Raw genomic sequence first — 24,161 nt, forward strand, 5'->3', positions numbered from 1 at the left:
CGCATGGACAGGAATTATGCTCTAATACATCACTGTGTAAATCTTCTTCGATCAACAGACATCACCGTCAATTTCAAGAGGACTATTGAAAAGCCAGAACAATGTAAAGATTATTAGTACTATGGATATAACACACGTCTCTACCATTTACATAATGCTAAGCTAGACCAATAGTATATCACAAAGTCATTTCACATCGTCATCATCATCAGTATCATCATAACTCATAACGCTAAACGACTTACCCCAAAGCCCAAGAAGTGAACTGACGACATGGAATCATAAAAGTGATGAGCAAAAAGACAATATAGATGCATCGGAGACATTCCCGCAAAATGATGAGTGGAGAGTGATGAAACGAGCCAGCGACAATAACCAGGAAACGACAGTGACAAGATACAATCAGGTATACAACAAAACACAAGAACCAAACGCCAACAGGAGGTAGACATGATGAACGACCCGACTATACATCTCACTTATACCTTGACAGCGACGCCAGCGGCACTGCCTCTACTCAAAATTTTCCTGAAGAGACCCTTCTTCTTCACTGTCTTCTCCACCGGCATGGTCACAGCTGGCTGTGGATTCAAAGCAGCTTCGGAATTAAGTCGCTCTGCTTCTTCGTAGTCCCAAGGCCTCGTCCAGTGGAACTGTGGTATTTCGCCTAATTTGGTGCTGTCGGATGCGAATGTATAGGATGACGGCGTGACTTTATCCATCCGGCGTTTCACTGGTGAAGACGAAATGGGAGGAGAGGTCCGATGGGCTGATTCCCTCTCTGATGATGGTGTGCAGTGCTTAGGAGTAGACTTAAAGTTAGTGAGCTGGGGTCGGGGATAGTCTATATGCTCTGAGGCGTGGCCCTTGTCGTTGTATGGCCATCTCGATGGTCTCGGATCATCAAAGGAATCGATTCTCGGGCTTCTGGGTGATGGCGGTGCTACGCCCATCGTCCCTTTGATAACACTTGATGCTGGGAGTTCAATGGGCGTCATGACGATGAACTTTGAAATGACTGACGACATGGCTGTCGTCGCGTACGTGGAATTTGGGGGTGGTTTGCTGGCACTGGAGTTGTTTCTCAAACTACTGTTCTTTCTCGTTGATTTTGGCCTCATGACGACGAGTTGTGGATGGCTTGAAGTCTTGATTGGCATGCGTGTCACAACAGAGCCATCGGCGCGCTGGCGCGAGCCTGCGTGTTTCCTCTGTTCTCTCACAGAAAATTTGCTGTCACTTGAACAGTCAATGTGGCTTGACGTGCCACAACGTGAACAAGTCGGTGCATGAAGTTGCAATTGAGATGGACTCAATCTTTGGTACAATTGGGCCATGCTGTGCAGTGCCTCTCTTCTCGATGCTTCGGAGAGGTCTATGAGCGATCCATAGTCTAGATGCAAGCGGCTTTTACTGTTCTTCAAATCGCGGTTTAGAAATGTTGCAATAATTCCGACAAGGCCAGTGTTCAATTTGATCAATGTTTCTGCCAAAGACGCGTGTGCAATCGCTCGTCCACAGTGTCAGCAAGGAGAGACGGTGATGGTTAAAGTTATACTCACAATCACCTTTGGCGAACTGCGGACCCATGCCGCTGTAGTAGCATTGGGCATATGTTTCGGTCAGCTCTTCCGGCCCTCTACGCAAGCTCTTCGAAAGCTGCAACTCTGCACTTGTTGTTGGGTCTGGTGCTTGACTGCCTTTACGCGGTCGACGCTTCTTTCGCCTCTCGCGTAATCGCTTGAAGATGTTAAGTCCGTTTTGGAATGCGTGGATGATTTCCATGATGCAGCTCGAGACCTTGGCGTCACCGTCGCTACCGTCAGCCCTGTGCCATGACGGAGGATTCATTCTGCTTGCCATTGAGCAAATGCAAATGCAACCAGACGAGGCGAAACATAGAGACTCAACGGGAACCAAGGACCATCAATTTAAGAGAGTTCGACTGTGTGCTCGAGTGCCATTAGCGAACGTGTAAAGAGTCATCTCGACCTCTGTATAGCCAGCCTAGTTAGCGAACGCCCTGATCTTATCCACAGCGGGTGCCCAGGCCATGCACCATACATGCACCATACATGCTCTAAACAGATGCGCCTAGCCCCAATTGCATGCCTGCATCTGTTACTGGGTGCCACCAATAATCCTCGCATGGCAAGCACCGCCGTTTCAACCTTGTTGTTGTTCGTGGGCATGCATCTAGCCGCCTCGTGTGTCGAGCTTTGGACAACCTCTGTCGCCTGAGTGGCTACGCTTGTTCCGCTCGTTGTGCGAAGGACTACATAGACCTCCAGGATGAGCTTGTCGAGTGGCTGTCCTCGAAACGACTCTAGAGCTTGCATCAAGACTGCATGGAATGGTATCCAATGTTGTTGCGAGAGTATGAAGTAACCCATTGATTGAAGAAGAGATGCGGGAGAAGCCCAGACGTCTCCTTTATCCAGCTAAATCACCTATCAGACTAGTGCCAATCGAGACGTATCCGAGCCAATCCTGTATTGCAGCCCTCGACCCCCCCAGTTGAACCGAGAACACATGTCAGATGTGAGTTGTCGGGCAGTTATCAATTACAGATCGCATCACATGAAATGGCAGAGACCGTGTCCAGAGGGCGCAATCATGCACCCAATGCAAGACTCACATGGAGTGCAAATTTGCCCAAACAAACCTACAATCTGAGAATGGAATGGAGGCCGAGCCAAGTGAACGCACACCCCTTTGCAGCGTTAGCATATACATGTTGCTGCAAGCAAGACATGTGTCGCTCGCAGCCCATTCACATCCTAGAGATAAAGTCCAAACCCCAAACGCCTCGCTATGCAATCCCCGGTCTCATGGCCCAATATTTGTACATTCATTGACCGTTGTCTTCAGCGTCCTCAATCGTCACTGCTCGCTTTGTCACATTCTGTCCGTCAGAGGTACTACCAGCGGTGGCAACCGCAGAGCTTGAACCTTCGGCATTGCCAAAACTCCAGCTCGATCCAAGAGAATCCGATTCAACCCTTGGAGGTGACGAGTCTGCGGCAGAACCAGAATTTGTGGCAACAGCCACAGGAGCTTCCACTTCTGCCTCTGAAGTTGCTGGTCTTGGTCCAAAAGCAGAGCCCGCCGCTGCACGGGTTTGATGGGCAGAAGAGGTCGGGGAGGACCCCTCTGGCTCAGATCGTGTTGCCAATACCATCCGCCTCAAGGTCCAACCTTCTGGAAGTGACAAGCCATCAGGGACACCAGCATCGCCCTGGCGTAGGGCTTCACCTCTGGCGAGGTATGCTTGGGGTGTGAAAGAGCTCATGGTCGGTGGGTGTAAAGGCGCTATGGCCGGAAGCTCGTTCCCAGCGACTCCGCTCACTCCTGAAGTCTGTTGGAGTCTGTTGAGCTCACCAAGTAGCCCATGGATTACCTCTAATTCCTCCTGCTGCACGTGTAATTGGCGCATAGACTCCATGATGTTTTGTTGGATCCGCAATATGTCCGATTGTATATCTGAGGGATGCAGTGCCGTCGCCCCTGGCAGAGGACCTGTAACTTGAGCCTGTGGCGGATTCTGAAGAGTTAATGCTGCGTTCGCCGACCCTTGGTTTTGCGGACTTACGTTGCGCGCCACACGATCCGCAATAGCCTGCTGACGAATCTGATCCATAGCTTGTCTTACATTATCCGCATTGTTCTGCTGGCCTGGCGGTAATCGTAAATTTCCCAACGCAACCCTGATCGGACCAAGATTGAACACACGCATGTTTCCAGCGGCTGCATTGGCTTGCCCTTGTTGCTGAGGTAAAGGTTGCTGTCCTGGTTGCCCACCTCCGCCTAGCGGGTTGCCACCGAGAAAACCTGGCAGAACACCTTGACGTTGCTGAACCTGCTGGTTTGGTGGATTGGGCGCGCCCGGGTTTGCGGCGTTGTTCCCCTGGGTAGCCTGCGCTGTTGTCTGGCTGAGGACTGGGCGGCGGCACGTCGGACACACCTGCTGTCTTTCCAGCCAGCTCCGGAGGCAACTAAAATGCAGAATGTGACCACATGGAAGCTTCTTCGGTCGCTGTCGCTCGTCCATACGCCGGGCGGTGGCAGCTCCGTCTGCACCGGGATGTACCCAAGGCTTCATTTCCTCACGGCAAACGATACATGTATTTTCTCGCTCGAGCTCCTCCGCAGTCGCATCCGGATAGCGCGTGTTCATGTCGCGCGTGGCGTTTCGATATTGAACGAAGTCCTTAATTCTTTTGAGTAAAGAACGGATCGTCATGAAGAGATCCCTCATGATGTGAATTGGGATACCGTAAAAGGTCATAAGGATCATGAAGAATCCAAGATAGACAACAGACTTGATGAAGTCCGTGGCCAGGTCCAAATAGAAAACCCATCGACCCTTCTCCTCCCATCCGGGCACATCACCTTCGTCCTCGTCTTCTTCCTCCGCCACAGGTGCCTCTGCTCCGCTAGTCTCAGCACTCTGCCGTGCAAGTGCCCTCGCGGCTTGTCGGGCTTCTTCCCGGGCCTTCTCTTGACGGTGCGTCACATAAAGCTCCACAAGAGAAAGCGCATACCGTAGGAGGGTGGAGATGGATGCGATAGCCAGTAACACGTATTCGAAGCCGAACATGACCTTGACGCCGGGGCGTGCTTCTGAAAGGATAGAGTCAATGCAGTACTGCATCATGTAGATATCGAAAACGACCGAGAAAAGCAAAGAGCTCATCAACCGAGTGTGGAAGAGTTTCGGATTCGCCGGTGGTTGTTGCTCCAGAAATTCGACCCGGCCTTCGCCTATCCATTGCCATACTTTGCCCGCAAGCAGACACAGAAACATGGCAAAGAACCACATGCCTATGTCGTCTCTGAAGATGGTCATGGCCAGGAGAGTCTCACTGACAGCAAACCAAGCCTTGTCATAGAGCTGCTCAGTCTCGATAGGGCGGAGCGGGCCGTAAAACAACCGCTGGAGTCCATAGCCAAAGCTGGCGGCGACTATGAGCATGAGGTTGACGAGGAACATCAGCGAACCGGTGCTTTGAGAGATGTAGACGGCGGCAGAGTAGAAGTTGGGGCGCTCATAGTACGCGCGCATGAGCACGACATTGGCCATGACGGCCGAGCCCTACGGCTATCAGCATTCCACATGTATACAATGTCTGCCTAGCAAAGGAGGGCCATTACCGCAACGAACAGCTTCAGTCGGCTCATGGTGAAGGCAGTGGCAACGTCTGCGAATCACTACAAGGAGATGTCTTTGCCCATTGAAGAGGAGTATCTTCGGCGGTGGAGTAATGAATGGTGGCTGTCAACGCGTTGTCAACGAGGTTCACGTGTTGTTGGGTTGCGGCCACGTGTGGAGTTTGGGGCAACATTGAAACTCATGCGCTCGGGTAGTTTGAGTGTCATGTGATCTGCCACTGCTACACCCTGGCTATTTTTAACGTGATCCACCACCAAGCGCCCACCCCCACCAAGCGCCCACTAACACTAAAATCACTAAATTTTTAACACTAAATTTCTTAATAACTATAGCACCTATTAATAACGCGCTTGTAGCAATTAAATCCTTAACTCTTAGAGAAGATTTTATATACTTAGAAATAGTAGAAAAGTATAGTTACTTATAGTTAACCTTATCTAGACGCTACTAGAAAATTTAGTAAGTATATACTACTACTTTACTAAATAGTTAAATACTTAATACTATATAAGAAAGTAAGCTTATAGAGTATATTAAAGAGCTTTATAAGTAAGGATTACCTCTTATATAGACTATTATTTAAAATTTTATAACTAAAATAATAAGGAATCTAGTAAGTAAAAATTAGGTATAGCGCTTTATTAACTACTATAATATTAATCTTATCTCCTATTAGGCTACTAGGCTTAATTATAACTACTTTAAAGCTAATTCTACCTTTAAGTATAGCTTATACTTTAAGCTTTTATACTAAAAAATAAAGTAATATAATATTAAGAGTTAGTATATTTATAATATAGATAAGAAAGGTTTTCTTATTAGAGTACTATTAAAAACTAAATATATATTTAATAAAAGCGCCTATAAGTAGAGAAAGATTAGAGCTATACTCTAGAATAGTAATAGGGAGTAGATTACTACTATAGCTTATATATACACTAATAGTACTACTCTTACCCCTACTCTTATTTATTAGTCCTAATCTAGAGCTCTATAAGATACCTAGTTATAAGATTTTAACCTATTATAATACTAAGCTTTCTTTATAGGATTACTAAGTAGGTAGATAAGCTATACCCTAGGGGTATCCTAGCTTAAGGAGGTGTTTAATTATAAGACAAAAGCTAAAGCTTATACTTTATACTAGCTCCTTATCTTTAATAGCTATAGATCTTATATAATAATAGAGTTTATTAAGTATTATAATAAATATAAGATCTTACTTATAATATATCCCCCTTATAGCACTTATACCCTTTAGCTACTTAATATTATAGTATTTACTCCCTTTATAGCTTTATATAAAGCTTAACTATCTAGTTTTCTAGATAGCTCCTAAGGGCTTATAAGTATTACTAAGAAGGATTTCTACTAGTTATTTAATACTATATAGAGTAATACCTTTAAGGAAAAGCTAATATTAATAGCTTTTAAAGTAATAGGTATCTTACTACTTAACCCTAATATTATCCTTTTAAGGTTTAAAGCACCTATAAATAATAGTAACTAGCTTTCTTTAAGTAATAGTATAACCTTAATATTAAGTATAAGTAATTAGAGAAAGATAGAGTAGTTACTCTATAATATTATAATTAATATCTATAATAAATAGTTAAAGAAGCTTAGCTAGATAATCTATACTATATTAGTAAGAAATACTTTACTTAACTATAAAAATAAACACCTAAGGGCTACCCTAGCTAATAAGAAGAAGTGTAGGAAGCGTAGTAAACCTTTATTATTACCCCCTAATAATAATTATAGTAGTAGTGCCTAATTTATTTTACTATTAAAGGTAAAGCAAGTATTTAAGCTTTAGGAGTAAAAGAACCTTAAAGAATAGGAGCTATAATACTAAAAAAGTAAGGTAATTAAGCTTTATAAGTAATAGAAGCTTGCTAAAGCTTAACTTATAAAAGAGTGTTACCTAAATTAAGTAATTACTAAGAAAGAGTAAGAGGAGAAAGCTACCTAAAAAGCTACTATATATAATAAGTAGAAAACTACTAAGTAACTAGAAAAGTAACTCTAAAATAATATTAAAATATCCTAAATAGGTAAGAGGTAAATCCTTAAGCCTCCTACTATTATACTAGCTAAGGTGGTTAATAAGGAGCTAGTAGAAGAGGATATAGTAGTAGAGGCAACTTTATAGCATAGGCGCCTAATTAGACCCCCTAAAAAGCTGCTTATATAATCTAAAATATTTAATCTACTCTAATAGATCTAATAATCGCGACTCTAAGAAATCTCGTGATAATAGCTATTGTAGGTGGCGCAATATCCTCATTTAGTGGGTGGTGGATTTTGGTGTTAGTGGGCGCTCGGTGGGGGTGGGCGCTCGGTGGTGGATCACGTTATAGCACAAGACAAGTAACGTGATCCTCAAACTCTCCGAGATAACTAGACTAGAATGCATGTGGAGCTCTCACGGACGTCACGGGTGTTTAGTCATCTACGATGACGTCGCCAGCCAAGCCGATGCAAGGCAGACAGACCGGACAACTCCAGCTCAACCGTACTCTACAGCTCCACACCTGGCATCTTGTTGGTCAACGGGTGTTGTCCTTGTCATGCCTAGCAGCAAAACTTTGTTTCGGGACAATACTCGGCTTGACCACCCATAACAGCCTCGCGATTTCTCGGTTATTCTTGGACTCCAAGCCTCAAAGCGATTCATCATTCGAAAACATCTTCACGATCTTCTCCAAACACAGGTACCACTTCAGCCCGAAGCTTACCCGTGATGGTAGGAATCTTGTCGTTCAACGACAGCACATGCTTTTCCATGCAATCACGCAAGTAGTATCAACCCAGCCTCATGGTACTCGTTCGAGAACGATGGCGTGCAGGAACGTTTTCATCCGTTGTGGAGAAGTATGAGGGGTTTTCTTCCGATTTTGCGGGGATCGAATACGCGCTATCATGTCCCAGCCACGTTATGACTCCATCTGCCCAGACCAGACTGGCAGAGGCTCCAATCCAAATGGCTTAGGGTCACACTATAATGACATGGGCTTTCTAGTACGGCAGAACTTTGCTCTCTCTTGTGAGCAACAAATAGCTATAAAAATCCATCCGCGCACTCCCAGCAAAGATGGCTGTCACGCTCTTTGCATAGCCATCCTCGATTCATGATGCGAAAGGCTACTTCATTCATGACCCTTGGGCTCGCGTCCTTATCAATTGTCACAGCGCAGGATGCCTCAGCTTTGCCGACTGTGTTGACAACTGAGATCATCGACAGATTGCGCAACAACTCGTTGTTCAACAGATGGCGGCCAACATACCATTTCACCTCTCCCGCCGGCTGGTTGAATGTGAGACTCATGCTACCATGATCATCATAATCAATCCTCAGCTGCTGACTGAACATAGGACCCATGTGGTATGATGTATGATCCCACCGAAGACACATACCATCTACACTATCAATGGCATCCAAATCATGTGTTCTGGGGTAACATCACTTGGGGACACGCGACATCCAAGGATCTTGTTACATGGACGGACGTAGGCGGATGGGAGGGCGATCAAGCCCAATCTTTGGCGACCGGGCCGAACCCCACTTCTCGGAATGAAAGTTACTATGGACTTGGTATCTTCAGTGGCTCGGCGCAGCCTTACAACATCTCTGGGGAACAGGACGGTACCTTGATTGCTTTCTACACCTCTGTGGGACAGTTACCTACCAACTGGGCACTTCCCTACATTCCAGGTACTGAGACACAGAGCATTGCCATCTCCAACGATGGCGGCAAGACATGGGAACAGTATGAGGACAACCCTATCATGGTAGATCCTCCAGAGGGCTGGAATATCACTGGATGGCGTGATCCATTTGTCGAGCCATGGCCAGAAATGGATGCTCTCCTCGGCCAGTCTGAGCCCCATTGGTACATGGTACTCGGTTCTGGTATCAAAGGCGAAGGAGGAGGTGGCCGTATCCCCTTTTATAGTGCTCCTCAATCCAATCTGACAGACTGGACCTTCCTCGGCTCTCTTTGGGAGCCTGAAATGAATGGGACCCTCGGCTCGCTGCTCGAGACGGGTACCTATGGCTTCAACTTCGAAGTGTAAGTTGATTTGTATCCTGCGCAAGTATCTTGCTGACATTCGCAGTTCGAATTTCTTCTCTCTCACTGACGAGGATAATCAAGTGCATTACTACACGCTCATGGGCACCGAGGGTGGTAATCTCACATGGCACCCTCGCCCTCAATGGGGTTTGTGGAACGAAGGTTACGTCACCAAGCGTGAAAACGGCTCAGCTGAGTTCATGCCTATCTCTGGTGGTGCCATCGACTCTGGACTTTTGTACGCTGTGACCAGCTTCAACGATACCAAGAACAATCGCCGTGTCCAGTGGGGTTGGGCCAACGAGGAGCATAACGGCTACTCTGCTCTTCAGCAAGGCTACCAGGGTGCTATGGCCATCCCGCGAGAGATGTATGTGATCAAGACCAACGACCTGATCAATCCTGATGGTGCCTTGACGAGCAAGGGTAACAACCGCGTCGTCGAATATGGCAACGGAACTTTGACCGCCTACACACTTGGTGCTCGTGCCTTACCCGATGTTGTGAAGGGATTACATGACGGAGCTGAAGGCCAGGCTATCAATGTGACCCAAACCTGGACTACCACCTTGCCTGCTGGAAACGGGTCAAGCCACATGCACTTGAAGGCCACGCTTTCCAACTTTACTGGACCTGCAGGTGTCACCATTGCTCAATCTCCAGGTCGTGAGGAGCAGACGGTTATCTGGTACAGCCCTGATAACTACACGATCAACGTCGATCGTTCGCGCTCTTCTTCTATCGCGCAATTTGCCAACTACACCATGATTGGCTACTTTTATCCCTACACGTTCTCCAACGGTACTCAGGAGTCTCTGCACATGGACATCTTTGTCGACGGCTCGCTCGTTGAGATCCTCGTCAACGTAAGTTCTCACGAAGTGGCAAAACGCTCAGGCGACGCATGCTAACTCATTTTCGCAGGACCGATTCTGGCTGACCACCCGTATCTACCCAGCACGTACTGACAGCACAGGTTTCGGTATCTGGGTTGACCACAATTCCACTGTACAGGTCGCAGACATGTACATGTGGGACATCGTCACCAACGTTTTCCCCGAACGACCAGTTAATTCGAGTAGCGAGCTCTTTTTCGACTCTGCGGAGGAGACCAACAACTACCTCTGGTGGCCTGGAAATTAGAGTATTAACGCTCACAATGGAAATAGATCATGATGATAATGTATCAATAAAGCAGACTGTACATTTTTGCTCCAGTCATCGCACCACTATACATAGAACACACCTTGCTACCTTACCACTGGGAACTACCCGTCGTGCCGTAGCGTGTCCAATTGCAGGCGACGATCATGACAATATGACTCAAACCAATTGTTTGACGGTACGACGCATTAGTTCCTCGGGGTTGTGGTGATCAGAAGGCTGCCCCGCCGGGTTCCCCAAACCGCTCGCCCCGCAGTCTGCATTAACCGCGCGTTTCGAGCTCTTCGTACCCATCCACCGGATAAAGAGTACTTGTACCGTTTGTGCCGTCCCAACTTGCTAACAGTTCTCCAAGGTTATATGTCGTCCTGCATGGTGGCGCGGAAATAACAAAAGGTCATACTCTGTTCTGTTGTTGAATTGGAGCGCTTTCACCACTCCACCTATCTTCCGAATGTTGCACTGAAATCCATCACAAGGGACTTCACTATTACATCTTCTATATTATATCGCAGGACGAAGAAACTGTTAGGTGAACATGGCGAATGTAGAAGAAAGGTTCACACTCTCGGACGAGCAAGTCGACCACTTCCTCCAACACGGATGGCTCAAGCTGTCCGACTGCTTCAGTCATAAACAAGCCGAAAGCCTCCAAGAGACATTATGGGTTCGACTGGGTATGGATCCGAACGACAAATCAACGTGGTAAGCTCTCATTCAAGATGCCGTCCTCATTGACGACCTCATCACAACCATTGTCAGGTAATCAGTCTCACTAATGCAGTCACCAAGGCATACTGAACGGACTAATATGCCCTTCTTCAACGAGTTCTTCGTCGCCGAATTCGCGCCCAAAGCATGGACTGGGATATGTAGTCCTCTCGGCGGGGCCGAACGTGTCGACTCCAACGCTTCAACCTGGAAGGACGGCTTCATTGTCAATCTCGGGACGCCTCAAGGCCATAACAAAGTCATCAAGCCTCAAGAACTTCAGGGCTGGCATGTTGATGGTGACTTCTTCGTTCACTACCTCGACAGTCCTGAACAGGGGTTATTGGTTATCCCACTTTGGACCGATATCGTACCCGGCGGGGGTGGCACAGTCATCTGTCCTAGGGCGATTTCAACGGTTGCCAAACATTTGTATGATCACCCAGAGGGCGTGAGTCCTCGTATGACGCCACGGGCGCAAAACCCAGCTTTCGAGCCCGAAGACGGGTTGAAATGGTTCAACGATCTCGCTGCGACGATGCCGGATGAGGCGTTTGTAGAAGTCACAGGTAGGGTGGGTGATGTATACTTATTGCATCCGCTTATGTTGCACTCGGCCAGCAACAACCAGCTGAGGAATGTGAGGGTTATTACGAATCCGCCAGTATCAGTCAGGGAGCCATTTTTGTTTGACCGGGCGGATGGGAAGTATAGTCTTGTGGAGAAAAAGACTTTAAGGGAATTGGGGAAGGAGAGTTTAGAGGGATGGAAGATTACGGCTGAGAGAAAGGTGATTGTTCCCGAGAGGATCAGAATACAGGAAAGAATGAAGAGGGAGGAAGAGGAGAGGTTGATGAGGCTGAAGGAGGAGGCGGGGATGGAGCAGTCGAAGACCAAGGCATAGACAGAAATTGACATTTTGTTGGTATCTTTCGACTCTTTAATGATAACTTAGTAGAGAAGAGGGCATGGCCGTCGCATAGTATGGCTATGATGCACTGGCTCGAAGGGTTTTATTATTTGACAGAGCGAATACTAGGTTGGCCCATGATATTTCCGGGGCGCATCAGGCCAAGCAGGTTTGGATTTTGATAGTTTCCAAGAGGCGCTGGACCGAGAAGAGGGTGCCGACGTCGCGAACAGATGCTGGGAGACAAACGCCCGGATCTGGGGGCATTCCATTCTTTACAGGCAATGAGGGTTTCGTCTTAAGAATCGGATCCCGCGCGCACCGAAGTTCCCACACTGAGTTGTGTCCACACTTGGCAAACATACGCCAGAGGCCCAGAAGGCGATTTACCTAATAGTCGTCATACTTATGCCTTGACCTGTCAACCTCCCCGATGAGACACCAGAGTAGTCTATTGATAAGTCCCATACAGACGTCATACTACTTATCATGCGCCTGGTAAGGGAGCTACATGTGCTTCCATTCGGCTTCGAATTTGCCATGGCGTTCCTCTTCTGATCTCATGGTTACGTCCACTTGGACAAATCAGTGTCTTGTCCACCAGTACTTGTATGTGCTGCCCGTGTTCCACGTCCATCACACCACTGATACACGATTGATCTCGCACTACGTTCTTCATCTACTGAACACCTAGATATCTTTCTTTTGCAAAACCAGAATGCCAGACCAACTTAAGCAAGGCGAGGTCAACTCGAAGACCGACCCTAGCGTCTCAAAGCAGTATGATAACGAGACTCCGAAGGAACAGCAAATCAAGGAGCTGTTCGAGATTGCAGATGGAGAGAAGGTTTGCATGCTCAACACGTACCGCAATGGCGTTGGTATGATAGCCTGGTTTCAGCACTGTTCATGAGGAGTGTGTCGCTCACGTTTTCAAAGGTCCTGTAGGGCGCTCCATGGCAGTTGCTAAGCGCAATGGCCCCGACTTCCTCTTCCTGGCGAACAAGCACTCGAACAAGTTCCAAGACCTCGAGCAGAACAAGGAAGTCCAGATTTCGTTTCAGGACATCAAGACACAAGACTGGATCAGCATCACAGGCAAGGCGACTACGACGGACAATTCAGACCCACGCATCAAGGAGGTATGGAGCAAGGGCGCTTCGGCGTGGTTTGGCGACCTCGCAGATGGTGTACATGATGGTACGGCGTCAGACCCACGCATGACGCTCATTGAGGTCAAGGCCAATTACATATCCTACTACAAGGCTGAGGTTGGCATGCTCGGATATGCCAAGGAGGTCATTGGAGCCAATGTCACCGGAGGCGTTGCAAACACCGGAAAATTGAGGGAGCTTCACCAGCAGGATCTGGAGAAGGCAAGGTCGATGCAGTAAGTGTACTGCAGGGATTGGTGTCATGGATAGGACTTTCTATTGAAAAGGGGTTGACAGATGCTGTAAGAAGCTTCTGAGCTGTACCGGTACCTAGGTACTTGACGAGACTGAATAGTCTATAATTATATGGTCGTCTCAATCTCCCAATACAGACATGAGAATAGAAAGAAAAAATCAACGTGATGTTGTCTTAGCAAGAGGGCAGAGGTAGAGTATTGTGTACTCTGGTCTGGGTAGGCATGTTTGACGGCCATGGATGAACGATGACTCCATCCGATCGTGATGATGCAAGGCGCCAAGGCAGACTGCACACATGACAGCGTGCGACGTTGGCCGGGGAGCCAGAACACGTCGACGCCAACCTTGGAACCTTCGCGTCTCTCACCGTCTAGCACTGTACCGGTAGAGCACACCAACTGCGCGTCAAACTACCGGTCGAAACAGCCACAAGAACAAACGTCACCATGCTCGACGTAGAAGATTTCGATACCGTGTTCCAAGGCCTCAATTACAGCAATGGCCTTGTGCAGGAAATACAAGAGTACCAGCATGCGCTCGGCGGTCGCACCTTTTTCGAGCGCTTGCTAGACCTTCTCAAGATTACAGGCATGTCGCATACCCGTCCGCTTTCCTCTCTTTCTCGTTTCTCCCATGCTTATCAAGAGCTTCACTGTGTATGCGATCAAGGGCCGTCGGCTAACATGTACCTACTGGCACACAGGCAAGAGAATCTACCCGCCTAAGAACGCCCAACAGCTGCAAGAACTCCACAGGCGCATCGTCTCGGCCAAGACCACATTACACAACAAGCACTGCCTCATCTTCTACCTGCTGAAGGATTTGTCGCCTTTGCAGCACAGCGAGGTAGAGCTTTCCGATGCTTTCGCCCGAGACGTTCACCTGGAGAAACGATTCTGGACTTTTATCGAAGGACTCTGGGCACTTGATCGCATGGATTTTGCCATTGCAGTCGGCCACCTCACACACCCGAGCATTATACCCACCTTTCCAGACGACATCATGCACACACTACTGAAGGGCAGGGACAGGCTGAACAGCGTGGGCGTCCAGAAGCGCAAAGAAGATGAGGTGCTGCCACTCGCCTACTACAACTGCGTCAAGCCACCGCTGGACGATGAGAAGGTCAGAGTCGACTTCGCAAAGTACCTGGCTGGCCGCAACGTCACCGAGACATATTGGTGGATACACACACGACCGGAATATGAGCACAAGGCGCTACTGGAGATTCTCGTGGAGCAGACACTAGAGAAGGGTGCATGGTCAAGCAGTCCCGTTGATGACGGCTATTCACGATCAGACAAGGCAGTAGAACTAGTCAGCCTGCCTCTCAGTGACGGGGAAGACGAATTCATTGAGAAGTTCCTGACTGAGGGCAAGGGTAGGACATTCCGGGGCGCAGAGGACACTGTTATGATGCGCCGAATCGCCACAGGCCGGCTCACGCAAGCGGTTGGTGAGAATGGTCTACGTGGAATCAGGAAAGACGGCGTAAACTGGGAGATCCTCAGGGACAGCATGAAGAATGGTCTTGGGCCGAGAAGAGATGAAGGTTTCCGCATCTGAGCTGCGACCGTTCGTGGTCTTGTTGATATTGCATAGCATTGGGCGTTCCGGTGAGCGCTTTTGAAATACGAAATAACTCCAAGGAATCCATGCGCGCTCGTCTCATCATTGTGCAAAGAGCTGTCGACGTTCATCCTGAGCTTTCACATCACCAGCAGACGTCGATCATCTTCATCATAATATTCACGCTCACTCATGTCGATATCTCATAGCCTACAATGTGGTTCTAGTCCTTGTCGCACTACACCACAGTCAATATTCGATAATACCTTCAGTCGAGACGCCATGGGCAAAGTTCCTAGTAAGCCAACTCTGGAGTCGTAGCGCACACATGAAGCTCATTGCAAATAGCGAAGCAAGCCCACAAGGCGGCTACGAGATCTCAGAGCGTCATCAAGACCAGACTTGCGAGTCCCCTCCAGTAAGCAACCACTAGAGCGCCAAAGCATTTCTTGCCCTAATGCGAACCTAGTCTGGGAGGCCGTTTCCTCCGCCTAGAAATTGGTCCAACTCGTCAGGGCTTTTCCGTTCATGAGGACTTGCTCTGCTCTCGATCTCCATATCTGAAACAAGCATTCCAACATGTTCGTAAGTCCCTCGAAGGGGATTGCGCGATTTGTTGCGAGGAGCTCATCTCTGGTGTCACTTACGCGACTTGGTGCAAAACCTGCGGCAACAACATACATCAAGAATGCCTGCAGCAGTGGGTGAAATCGTCGAACAAGTGTCCATTTTGCAGAACAATCTGGAAGAAGTCGCCGTTCCTACAACACGCCACTCTACATGATCTAGATGCGGATGGGTTCGACGTCTACATCCAATGGCTGTATACGAGTCGCATCCCAAGCTATAAGACGAAAGAAGAAGATGGTGCTGCAGACTGCATTCGCTTGATCAAAGCACATCTGGTTGGAGAAAAATTGCAAGACAAAGGATTTCAGATAGCAGTCCGGAAGCAGATTGTTCAAGAGAGCCTCGACAAAAGCCAGGGCATCTCCTCGGCCAGCGTCACCTACGCTTATTGCAAGACAAGAGGTTCCTGCCTAATTCGCAAATTTTTGATCGACTTGTATGCTGCGACTGGCGATTGTAAGTGGCTTGATGGTAAAAAGCCCCTAATACCGCGCAACATTTACAAAGATCTCATGAACTCATTATTGACGATTACGGAGCGAGAAGATGGCAAAGATGCCGTAAACTTGACAGATTCTGCGAGGAACAACCTGTGGAGCTTGTCTGACTTCGATCGCAACAACGTGTGGTGGTTCATGGCCGATGCTGATCACTTCAGATAGTGAAGTACAGCTTAGTACAAATCGCATCTGTTGGACCGACCAACTGCGGATCTCCAAATGGTGAGGTCTGGCCACACATGTCTTCATTCAGCTTGAACATGTTCGGATGATTAGGTTGTGAGCTGGAAACTTCGAATATTCGAGATTGAACGAAGGGTACGTCTGGCTTTGTGGTGCGGCATCGGGGACACATCGCAGTCAAACCCCCAGACTCACCTTTCGTATTTGCTAGATGTGTGAACGAATCCTCTAATTGATTTTTTTCCCGGGTCCATCTCGCTCTCTACCTGGCAGACATGCAGATATGATACATGCTTATGATGAGCTGTTCCCACCGTTCTTGGACTAGGGTCGAGACCTTTTCCATGATGATCATTCACTCGCGGCTCCACCCAGGCAAATCACCATGAAGCTGTTCAACTCCGAATAAGACGCCCAAAGGAATTTGGACATTGGTGGAGATGTGGCAAGTACATCTATCTTGTCCATCTCAGTCTTGCGGGTGAGAAGTATATTGGGTCTAGCCGGCAAACCACCGCGCTCTAACCTGAAACCATCAATGTAGACTTCATCACTCTTTCCCCACTGTCGGGCCATTGACGAATCACACTTTGGCCGGAAGGCTCAGATTAGATTCAATAATGTCATCTAGCGGTGGTGCTGGGTACACTAGTACAGTTTATACCCACTGTGTCATGGCTACAGAGTTTGTGCCCGCTCTTTCGGCTACCACATTCCTGTCTTTGGACAACGGGGAGTACGGGACCCGAGAAACCGATTGAGATACATATGCATAGACATGCAGTCCGTCTTGGCCTTGGATGAAGAATTTGAAGGCTGCGCTGAATTGAAGATTGGCCTTTCCTCGACATCCGTTCTGCAACTCAGGATGACAGCCACGGACCTGCCTCCGGAAGCTTCATCTTCCCAGAGGGAAAAAACTCACATCTCCCACCAACCCCTCGCATGGAGAAACTGGCACAGAAAGATCAATTGGCTCAACACAATCCTCGTTGTTCTAATTCCCCTCTTTGGTCTCTACCTCGCTCGCACTACTCCTCTCACCCCTTCTACTCTTCTATGGTCCATCACATACTACGCCATGACCGCTTTTGGCATAACAGGCGGGTACCATAGACTTTGGAGCCACCGCTGTTACTCTGCCCGTCTGCCATTACGCTTGTTCCTCGCATTCACGGGCGCAGGCGCAATTCAGGGCAGCATACGATGGTGGAGTGCAAACCACCGCGCCCACCATCGCTGGACCGATACAATGAAAGATCCGTATTCCGTGATGCGTGGTCTCCTCTTCTCACATATCGGATGGATGGTACTAAACAATGATCCAAAAGTCAAAGGACGCACTGATGTGTCGGATTTGGATGGCGACCCTGTTGTTGTGTTCCAGCATAAGCACTACGGCAAGTGTCTACTTTTTGCTGCCTGGATCTTTCCCTGTCTCGTTGCGGGACTCGGCTGGGGTGATTGGTGGGGAGGTCTTGTGTATGCCGGAGTGCTCAGAGCCTGTTTGGTACAACAAGCAACGTTTTGTGTGAATAGTCTTGCGCATTGGATTGGGGAGCAGCCGTTTGATGATCGGAGGTCGCCGCGAGATCATGTTTTGACAGCGCTGGTGACAATGGGCGAGGGCTATCATAATTTTCACCACGAGTTCCCCAGTGATTATCGTAAGTTTTGGGGGTTACCTACCTACAATGACTCTTCAACCGAGCAAAGAAGGCTGATAGAAGAACAGGCAACGCGATCATCTGGTACCAGTACGATCCTACCAAATGGCTCATCTATGCTATGTCACGGCTTCCCTTCTTCCCATTGAGCTACAACCTCAAGACCTTCCGCTCCAATGAGATTGAAAAAGGTCGTCTGCAGCAACAGCAGAAAGCGCTAGATTGCAAACGGTCAAAGCTCGATTGGGGAGTACCCATCTCACAACTGCCGGTCTTGTCCTGGGATGACTTCAAAGCACAGAGTTCCGCCCATGGGGCAGCCCTCGTTGCCATCGCGGGTGTGATTCACGATGTTTCGGGATTTATAGCAGAACACCCAGGCGGGCAGGCACTGATTAGGAGCGCAATTGGAAAGGATGCGACGGCGCTGTTCAATGGAGGTGTTTACAATCATACCAACTCTGCCCATAATCTGCTGTCGACGATGAGAGTAGGAGTGTTGCGTGGTGGCCAAGAGGTGGAAATTTGGAAGATGGGTGCAACTGCAAATGAGCATTTGTTGAAGAGCGAGAAAAGCTTTGTTTTGCCCATGGGTGAGCACGCTACTAGAGTTGCTCCGCCTGCTGTTGCTGCTACTGCTGCCTGAGGACAAATGGGCCTTGCATGTCGCTCTAAAAGTATGCATGTAGTCTCTTTGTGCTGAAATCTGGCCTTGCTGGCAATTTGGTAAGCTAATATTTCAGCTCAGCCACTCTCGACTCCTCGAGTTCAGTTTCGCAGTACAACTTTGCCACTTCGGATCATAGGAGTAGGCTAAAGTAGGAGATTACATTGCATAGTCCTATCGACAGTAATATGGTATCTTTACACTGCACGGCCAAGTCTAAATAGGTACCTAGCTAAACAGACAGTAGGGGAAGACTAGGATTTTAATGCTGCTTAGTACTATTAACCAGGTGCGCTAATCAGCAACTAAAAAGCCCACATGAAGCTGCATCATTCAAAGCTGTGCTATTTGGTTGTTTGGCAAGACCATGTTTTCTCCATGACATTGCGGAGTGCTCCAAGCACTGTGTTGGCGACGTTGCAAAAGTCGCGATGCCAAAATCTACCTCAGACGTGGTCAAGTTGTTATCTGAGCAGCTGATAGGCCAGAACAAGACCGAGATTGTGAGGGGAAACTGACTCCGACGGAATGAAATAGGCCGTGTACCTATATGGCACCATGGTGACATGGTCTACTAATAGCATGCCACATGCTTGTACGGTAAGTAAGCCAATTGAGAACACTTGGCCTTGCGAGGCTGGAGGACACGGTTGTATATTAATAATGAGAGGTGAGATTTGCAGGGGTGGCTACACTAGCACAATACCATAGAGCTCTTGTCAATCTATTGTGTGTGCGCGAGAGAGAAGAGAGAGAAGAGAGAGAAGAGAGAGAAGAGAGAGAGAGAGAGAGAGAGAGAGGGTGTGTGTACGGCAGAATAAGAGAGGCGCAACTTGTGCAAGGGAAAATATAGCCAGCGTCTGGCGTCACCCCAGATGCTAGAGGACGTCGTTACATATTGAGTTCATGTAAAGGTGTGTGTGTGTGTGTGTGTGTGTGTGCTCAAGTGATGGTCTCCTATAGTAAATAGGGTTGGGGTTGAGGGCCTAGTAGGACGAGTTACAGAAATGCGGTGGCGGTGACCCTGGTCTTGGCAAGGTGGGCCGCGGGTATGAGCCGCTTGGGGCAACTAGTGAATTCGACAGGTGGCCCTTCAACCGCCACGAGCCCTCCGCAGTACAATAAAAAGCCCAACCCAGCGCTGAACTGTACTTCTTCTTCCACACGCCGTGCAGAGGACTCAGCTCACTCCTTCCTCTCTTTCACATTCAATCTCACCCCATTGCACAGTGAACTTCTCCCTTCCTCTCCCCCCCCCACAGCAAGATGAAGTACACCACCATCTGTGCCGCCTTCTTTGCGGCTATTGCTGCGGCGTCCGACGTCGAGCAGCTCAACAAGGACACGTTCAAGTCCTTCATCGAGGAGAATGACCTCGTCCTCGCAGAGTGTAAGTAATAGTAGCAGTAACATTTTACATTCCACGATCCACATCACATGGTATACTCATCATACCATGTTCAACAACCATACTTGACATCGTGCTGATATAAAGGACAGTCTTCGCCCCATGGTGCGGTCACTGCAAGGCCCTGGCTCCCGAGTACGAGACGGCGGCGACTACCCTCAAAGAGAAGGATATCAAGCTCATCAAGGTCGACTGCACAGAGGAGGCTGACCTGTGCCAAGAGTACGGTGTCGAGGGCTACCCTACTCTCAAGGTCTTCCGTGGCCTCGAGACCGTGTCACCCTATGGCGGTCAGCGCAAGGCCGACAGCTTGATCTCATACATGACCAAGCAGGCCCTCCCCGCTGTTTCTGAAGTCACCAAGGACACTCTGGCCGAATTCAAGACGGCTGACAAGGTCGTTCTCATTGCTTACTTCGCCGCCGACGACAAGGCGTCCAACGAGACCTTCACTTCGGTTGCCAATGGCCTACGCGACAACTTCCTCTTTGGTGCCACCAGCGACGCTGCTCTGGCCAAGGCTGAGGGTGTCAAGCAGCCCGGCCTAGTTCTCTACAAGTCTTTCGACAACGGCAAGGATGTATTCACCGAGAAGTTCGACGCTGATGCAATCCGCGAATTTGCCAAGGTCGCCTCGACCCCCCTTGTCGGTGAGGTTGGCCCCGAGACCTACAGCGACTACATGTCTTCTGGCCTGCCCCTCGCCTACATCTTCGCCGAGACACCAGAGGAGCGCGAACAGCTCGCCAATGAACTGAAGCCCCTCGCTGAAAAGCACAAGGGTAAGGTCAACTTCGCTACCATTGATGCCAAGAGCTTCGGCCAGCATGCTGGAAACCTCAACCTCGAGGTCGGCAAATGGCCCGCCTTTGCCATTCAGCGCACCGACAAGAACGACAAGTTCCCTTACAGCCAGGACAAGGAGATCACCGCAAAGGAGATTGGCTCTTTCGTCGAGGACGTCATCGCTGGCAAGATCGAGCCCAGCATCAAGTCTGAGCCCATTCCAGAGTCCAACGACGGCCCTGTCAAGGTCGTTGTTGCCCACAACTACAAGGACATCGTTTTCGAAGAGGACAAGGATGTTCTTGTCGAGTTCTACGCTCCATGGTGCGGTCACTGCAAGGCTCTTGCCCCCAAGTACGAGGAGCTCGGCCAACTGTACAGCTCCGATGAGTTCTCGAAGCTCGTTACCATCGCCAAGGTTGATGCAACCGCCAACGACGTGCCGGCTGAGATCCAGGGTTTCCCTACTATTAAGCTTTTCGCCGCCGGCAAGAAGGACTCACCTATTGACTACAGCGGCTCGCGCACTGTTGAGGACCTCATCAAGTTCATTCAGGAGAACGGCTCACACAAGGTTGAGGTCGACTACACCCCTCCACCTCCTGAGACGGCTGAGGAGGAGGACGGCGAGGGACTTGCTGAGCAGGCCGCAGCTGCCACTGAGGCCGCTGCCGAGGCCGCTGAAGATGCTACTGAGGCTGTCAAGTCTGGTGCCGCAAAGGCCACCGACGCTGCCAAGGAGGCTGTCGCTGAGGACCACGATGAGTTGTAAACGTGAGAGCTCGTTCGCGATGTTTGGTTTGATGATGCTATGTGTACCACTACTCCACTACCTTTCTATGAGGTGAGAGATTCATACACCAAGGTGCCATATGAATTGAAAAGTGTGACGATTATGCTGGAGGATATAGGTTTCTTTGACGTCAATTCTGGGATGGCTTGGTATAGCGAATGGCCTTAGGCGTTCCGGTTCGCATATTTGAGTTGCATTCATTATGATCTTTGGTTTTGCATATGCATTGTGATGTCCCTTGAGTGGAGTGCGGCTGTTATCTATGCTGGCTGTCTCTTGACGTTGCCTTTCGTATCACTGCCCGTGTGATTCCGCACCGACGGTGATTACACGACCCCAAAGTCGCCTTGCCGGCCCACAACAACCTTGGTAGCTGGAAACACTGTGGTTAGTTGAGTCGATGCAGTTGGCAATTGCACTTCTATCACATGCTGTCTGTTCGCCTGGATTGTTTTGAGCTTGCTATTCTGTGAACCAGAAACCATGTTCTTTTCTACATTACAATGTGCACGCTTTCATGTTTGCCCTCCAATAGTTGCCCATATAGGCGTGAGGTGAACGCATGATAGAGTAGATATGCGCTGACTAGTGCGTATACATGGTACAGAGGTGGCTTTTAAAAGTTCTTGCTAACAGGGGTGTCTATATTACCGCCGTGATACTACTAAAGCTTAGACTATTCTATCGCGCCGCCCCTCCTTATACTTATTACTACCTTCTAGTCTAATAATCTACTAAATATAATACTATATACACTCTATCTAAGCCTAGATTTAGTATTAAGGTAGCTTATTCTAAGCCTTTAACTATACTTTTATACCCTCTACTCTACTCTTAAGAGTACCCTTCTAAGTAGTTCTTTACTTAAGCTATAGCTAGGCTACTTTAATAGTATTAAGGTTAAGTAAATTACTATACTAAAAAAGCTTCTTTACTCCCTCTCTCTTATATACTAGTTATTAGGTATAGTAGGTATATAAAGAAGCTTTATTCTCTTAAACTATAGTATATAGTCTCTCTTTCTTATACTTCTTAGTAAAGGGGATAAGCTTAGGGATTAGAATTTAACTCTAGTAGCGCTATTAATCTATACCTCCTCTACTATTATAAAAGAGCTTACTATTCTTTTTATTCTATTTCTACTATAAAGTCTTACCTAGCTTATTCCTTAATCCTATTCTCTTTATACTAGTAATAAGCTCCTACTCCTATCTTATAATAGGCTTAAGAGTCTTATTTATCTCTTTAATCTTTAAAGCTACTTCTCTCTTCTCCTATATAATCTTAAGGCACTAGATATAGTATAGGCCCTTATACTTATAAGAAAAGTAGCCCTAGAATATAAACTTAGAGTAGCCCTTCTACTACTTATAAATAATAGTCTTAGTAAAAGCCTTATTAGGTTTTCTCTAGATATAGTAGCTACTATAGTAGTAGTTAAGTAGGATAGAAGTCTTATTAGACTAGATAATATTCTTCTAGTCCTCTAGAGTCTAGCCTTAATAGGCAAGATACTACTTAAGTCTATCCTATCTTATCTTCTTTATTAACCTAGGCTTCCTTATAGGCTTTATTTTATAGTATCTAGCTACTTTTAGGACTCTCTATACTATAGTAAATAATATATTATATTTATAAAGACTAAGATTACTAGCTATATTAGTATAGCTCTTCTCTCTCCTATATCTATCTTAGTATACTTATAAAAGAGTAGTATTATAGATAGTATCTTGCTTATAAGGGTAGCTAGTATAAGGGGCGTCTTTAAGGTATTTAGGAAGGAGTGTTATTATAGGTGTAATAATAAGGCAGAATTGCCTGCCTATTATTCTATACTAAGTTAGGCCTAATAAAGGCCTAACTTACTAATGTATATAGAGAACAGCTTGCCTATAGTTAGGATAGGTATGTTCTTCTTGTCCTTTTATACAAGACCTATAGGTGTAGGAATCTTATCCTTTTCTATATAGACGCGCACTCCTATATGCCTTTAAGTTATATAGGATACCTTTTAGATACCCTACCTACCTAAGTTATTATATTATAAGAAGAATATTATCCTAGCTAATAATAGTATTTAAGAATATCGCACTTGTTATTATTTTAAGCTACTAATTTAGTTCTAGTAGCTATCTAACCTGTAACAATAAGGCAGAATTGCCTGCCTATTGTTCCATGCCAAGTTAGGACTAATAAAGGCCTAACTCACTAATGTATATAGAGAACAGCTCGCCTATAGTTAGGATAGGCATATTCTTCTTGTCCTTTCGTACAAGACCTATAGGTGTAGGAATCTTATCCTTTTCTATATAGACGCGCACTCCTATATACCTTTAAGTTATATAGGATACCTTTTAGATGCCTTACCTACCTAAGTTGTTATATTATAAGAAGAATATTATCCTAGCTAGTAATAGCATTTAAGAATATTGCACTTATTATTATTTTAAGCTACTAATTTAGTTCTAGTATCTATCTAACCCTGTAACTCTATAGTTAGAACAGCTAT

At 47.4% G+C, this 24,161-nt stretch overlaps 10 protein-coding genes across 10 annotated transcripts; 7 read left to right on the top strand and 3 right to left on the bottom strand.

Annotated features, from left to right (window-relative positions):
• Positions 1–119: 119 nt before the first annotated feature.
• On the bottom strand, positions 120–2,372 carry IAQ61_010123 (uncharacterized protein). Its single transcript, XM_003841450.2, has 2 exons — positions 1,563–2,372; positions 120–1,510 (listed from the first exon to the last, which is right to left on the bottom strand). The coding sequence occupies exons 1-2, from the start codon at positions 1,861–1,863 to the stop codon at positions 480–482; spliced, it is 1,332 nt and encodes a 443-aa protein (XP_003841498.2). The 5' UTR covers positions 1,864–2,372; the 3' UTR covers positions 120–479.
• On the bottom strand, positions 2,373–5,317 carry IAQ61_010124 (uncharacterized protein). The gene is made up of 2 exons (XM_003841451.2): positions 5,155–5,317; positions 2,373–5,095 (listed from the first exon to the last, which is right to left on the bottom strand). The coding sequence occupies exons 1-2, from the start codon at positions 5,179–5,181 to the stop codon at positions 2,852–2,854; spliced, it is 2,271 nt and encodes a 756-aa protein (XP_003841499.2). The 5' UTR covers positions 5,182–5,317; the 3' UTR covers positions 2,373–2,851.
• A 2,334-nt stretch (positions 5,318–7,651) lies between these two features.
• IAQ61_010125 (uncharacterized protein) lies at positions 7,652–10,527 on the top strand. Its single transcript, XM_066098667.1, has 4 exons — positions 7,652–8,493; positions 8,552–9,249; positions 9,296–10,118; positions 10,177–10,527. Exons 1-4 carry the CDS (start codon positions 8,308–8,310, stop codon positions 10,393–10,395), a joined length of 1,926 nt encoding a protein of 641 aa, XP_065951212.1. The 5' UTR covers positions 7,652–8,307; the 3' UTR covers positions 10,396–10,527.
• A 139-nt stretch (positions 10,528–10,666) lies between these two features.
• On the top strand, positions 10,667–12,031 carry IAQ61_010126 (uncharacterized protein; the record flags this gene model as incomplete). The annotated part of the gene is made up of 2 exons (XM_066098668.1): positions 10,667–11,121; positions 11,201–12,031. The coding sequence occupies exons 1-2, from the start codon at positions 11,080–11,082 to the stop codon at positions 12,029–12,031; spliced, it is 873 nt and encodes a 290-aa protein (XP_065951213.1). The 5' UTR covers positions 10,667–11,079.
• Positions 12,032–12,352: 321 nt separating this feature from the next.
• Positions 12,353–13,571, top strand: IAQ61_010127 (uncharacterized protein). The gene is made up of 2 exons (XM_003841454.2): positions 12,353–12,918; positions 12,977–13,571. Exons 1-2 carry the CDS (start codon positions 12,756–12,758, stop codon positions 13,429–13,431), a joined length of 618 nt encoding a protein of 205 aa, XP_003841502.1. The 5' UTR covers positions 12,353–12,755; the 3' UTR covers positions 13,432–13,571.
• Positions 13,572–13,895: 324 nt separating this feature from the next.
• On the top strand, positions 13,896–15,015 carry IAQ61_010128 (uncharacterized protein; the record flags this gene model as incomplete). Its single annotated transcript, XM_066098669.1, has 2 exons — positions 13,896–14,037; positions 14,153–15,015. The coding sequence occupies 2 exons, from the start codon at positions 13,896–13,898 to the stop codon at positions 15,013–15,015; spliced, it is 1,005 nt and encodes a 334-aa protein (XP_065951214.1).
• A 285-nt stretch (positions 15,016–15,300) lies between these two features.
• Positions 15,301–16,310, top strand: IAQ61_010129 (uncharacterized protein; the record flags this gene model as incomplete). The annotated part of the gene is made up of 3 exons (XM_066098670.1): positions 15,301–15,316; positions 15,367–15,436; positions 15,488–16,310. 3 exons carry the CDS (start codon positions 15,301–15,303, stop codon positions 16,308–16,310), a joined length of 909 nt encoding a protein of 302 aa, XP_065951215.1.
• Positions 16,311–16,682: 372 nt separating this feature from the next.
• Positions 16,683–16,907, bottom strand: IAQ61_010130 (uncharacterized protein; the record flags this gene model as incomplete). Its single annotated transcript, XM_066098671.1, has 1 exon — positions 16,683–16,907. The coding sequence occupies one exon, from the start codon at positions 16,905–16,907 to the stop codon at positions 16,683–16,685; it is 225 nt and encodes a 74-aa protein (XP_065951216.1).
• A 1-nt stretch (position 16,908) lies between these two features.
• IAQ61_010131 (uncharacterized protein) lies at positions 16,909–19,677 on the top strand. The gene is made up of 2 exons (XM_003841457.2): positions 16,909–17,998; positions 18,067–19,677. The coding sequence occupies exons 1-2, from the start codon at positions 17,110–17,112 to the stop codon at positions 18,642–18,644; spliced, it is 1,467 nt and encodes a 488-aa protein (XP_003841505.2). The 5' UTR covers positions 16,909–17,109; the 3' UTR covers positions 18,645–19,677.
• A 15-nt stretch (positions 19,678–19,692) lies between these two features.
• Positions 19,693–22,344, top strand: IAQ61_010132 (uncharacterized protein). Its single transcript, XM_003841459.2, has 2 exons — positions 19,693–20,055; positions 20,166–22,344. The coding sequence occupies exons 1-2, from the start codon at positions 19,932–19,934 to the stop codon at positions 21,629–21,631; spliced, it is 1,590 nt and encodes a 529-aa protein (XP_003841507.1). The 5' UTR covers positions 19,693–19,931; the 3' UTR covers positions 21,632–22,344.
• Positions 22,345–24,161: the final 1,817 nt, after the last annotated feature.

The sequence above is a fragment of the Plenodomus lingam genome (assembly GCF_022343315.1).
Source record: "Plenodomus lingam strain CAN1 chromosome Unknown contig_8, whole genome shotgun sequence".
Taxonomy (NCBI): Eukaryota; Fungi; Ascomycota; class Dothideomycetes; order Pleosporales; family Leptosphaeriaceae; genus Plenodomus; species Plenodomus lingam.

Bases quoted from the DNA above. Each gene is read 5' to 3' on its own strand.
- IAQ61_010123 (XM_003841450.2), bottom strand. From the start codon at position 1,863: ATGGCAAGCAGAATGAATCCTCCGTCATGGCACAGGGCTGACGGTAGC. The intron at 1,511-1,562 runs GTGAGTATAACT...ACTGTGGACGAG, and splicing joins GCAGTTCGCCAAAGGTGATT to CGATTGCACACGCGTCTTTG.
- IAQ61_010124 (XM_003841451.2), bottom strand. From the start codon at position 5,181: ATGAGCCGACTGAAGCTGTTCGTTGCG. The intron at 5,096-5,154 runs GTAATGGCCCTC...TGATAGCCGTAG, and splicing joins GACTGAAGCTGTTCGTTGCG to GGCTCGGCCGTCATGGCCAA.
- IAQ61_010125 (XM_066098667.1), top strand. From the start codon at position 8,308: ATGATGCGAAAGGCTACTTCATTCATGACCCTTGGGCTCGCGTCCTTA. The intron at 9,250-9,295 runs GTAAGTTGATTT...TGACATTCGCAG, and splicing joins TATGGCTTCAACTTCGAAGT to TTCGAATTTCTTCTCTCTCA. The intron at 10,119-10,176 runs GTAAGTTCTCAC...TCATTTTCGCAG, and splicing joins TCGTTGAGATCCTCGTCAAC to GACCGATTCTGGCTGACCAC.
- IAQ61_010127 (XM_003841454.2), top strand. From the start codon at position 12,756: ATGCCAGACCAACTTAAGCAAGGCGAGGTCAACTCGAAGACCGACCCT. The intron at 12,919-12,976 runs GTATGATAGCCT...ACGTTTTCAAAG, and splicing joins CACGTACCGCAATGGCGTTG to GTCCTGTAGGGCGCTCCATG.
- IAQ61_010131 (XM_003841457.2), top strand. From the start codon at position 17,110: ATGCAGTCCGTCTTGGCCTTGGATGAAGAATTTGAAGGCTGCGCTGAA. The intron at 17,999-18,066 runs GTAAGTTTTGGG...ATAGAAGAACAG, and splicing joins CGAGTTCCCCAGTGATTATC to GCAACGCGATCATCTGGTAC.
- IAQ61_010132 (XM_003841459.2), top strand. From the start codon at position 19,932: ATGAAGTACACCACCATCTGTGCCGCCTTCTTTGCGGCTATTGCTGCG. The intron at 20,056-20,165 runs GTAAGTAATAGT...TATAAAGGACAG, and splicing joins TGACCTCGTCCTCGCAGAGT to TCTTCGCCCCATGGTGCGGT.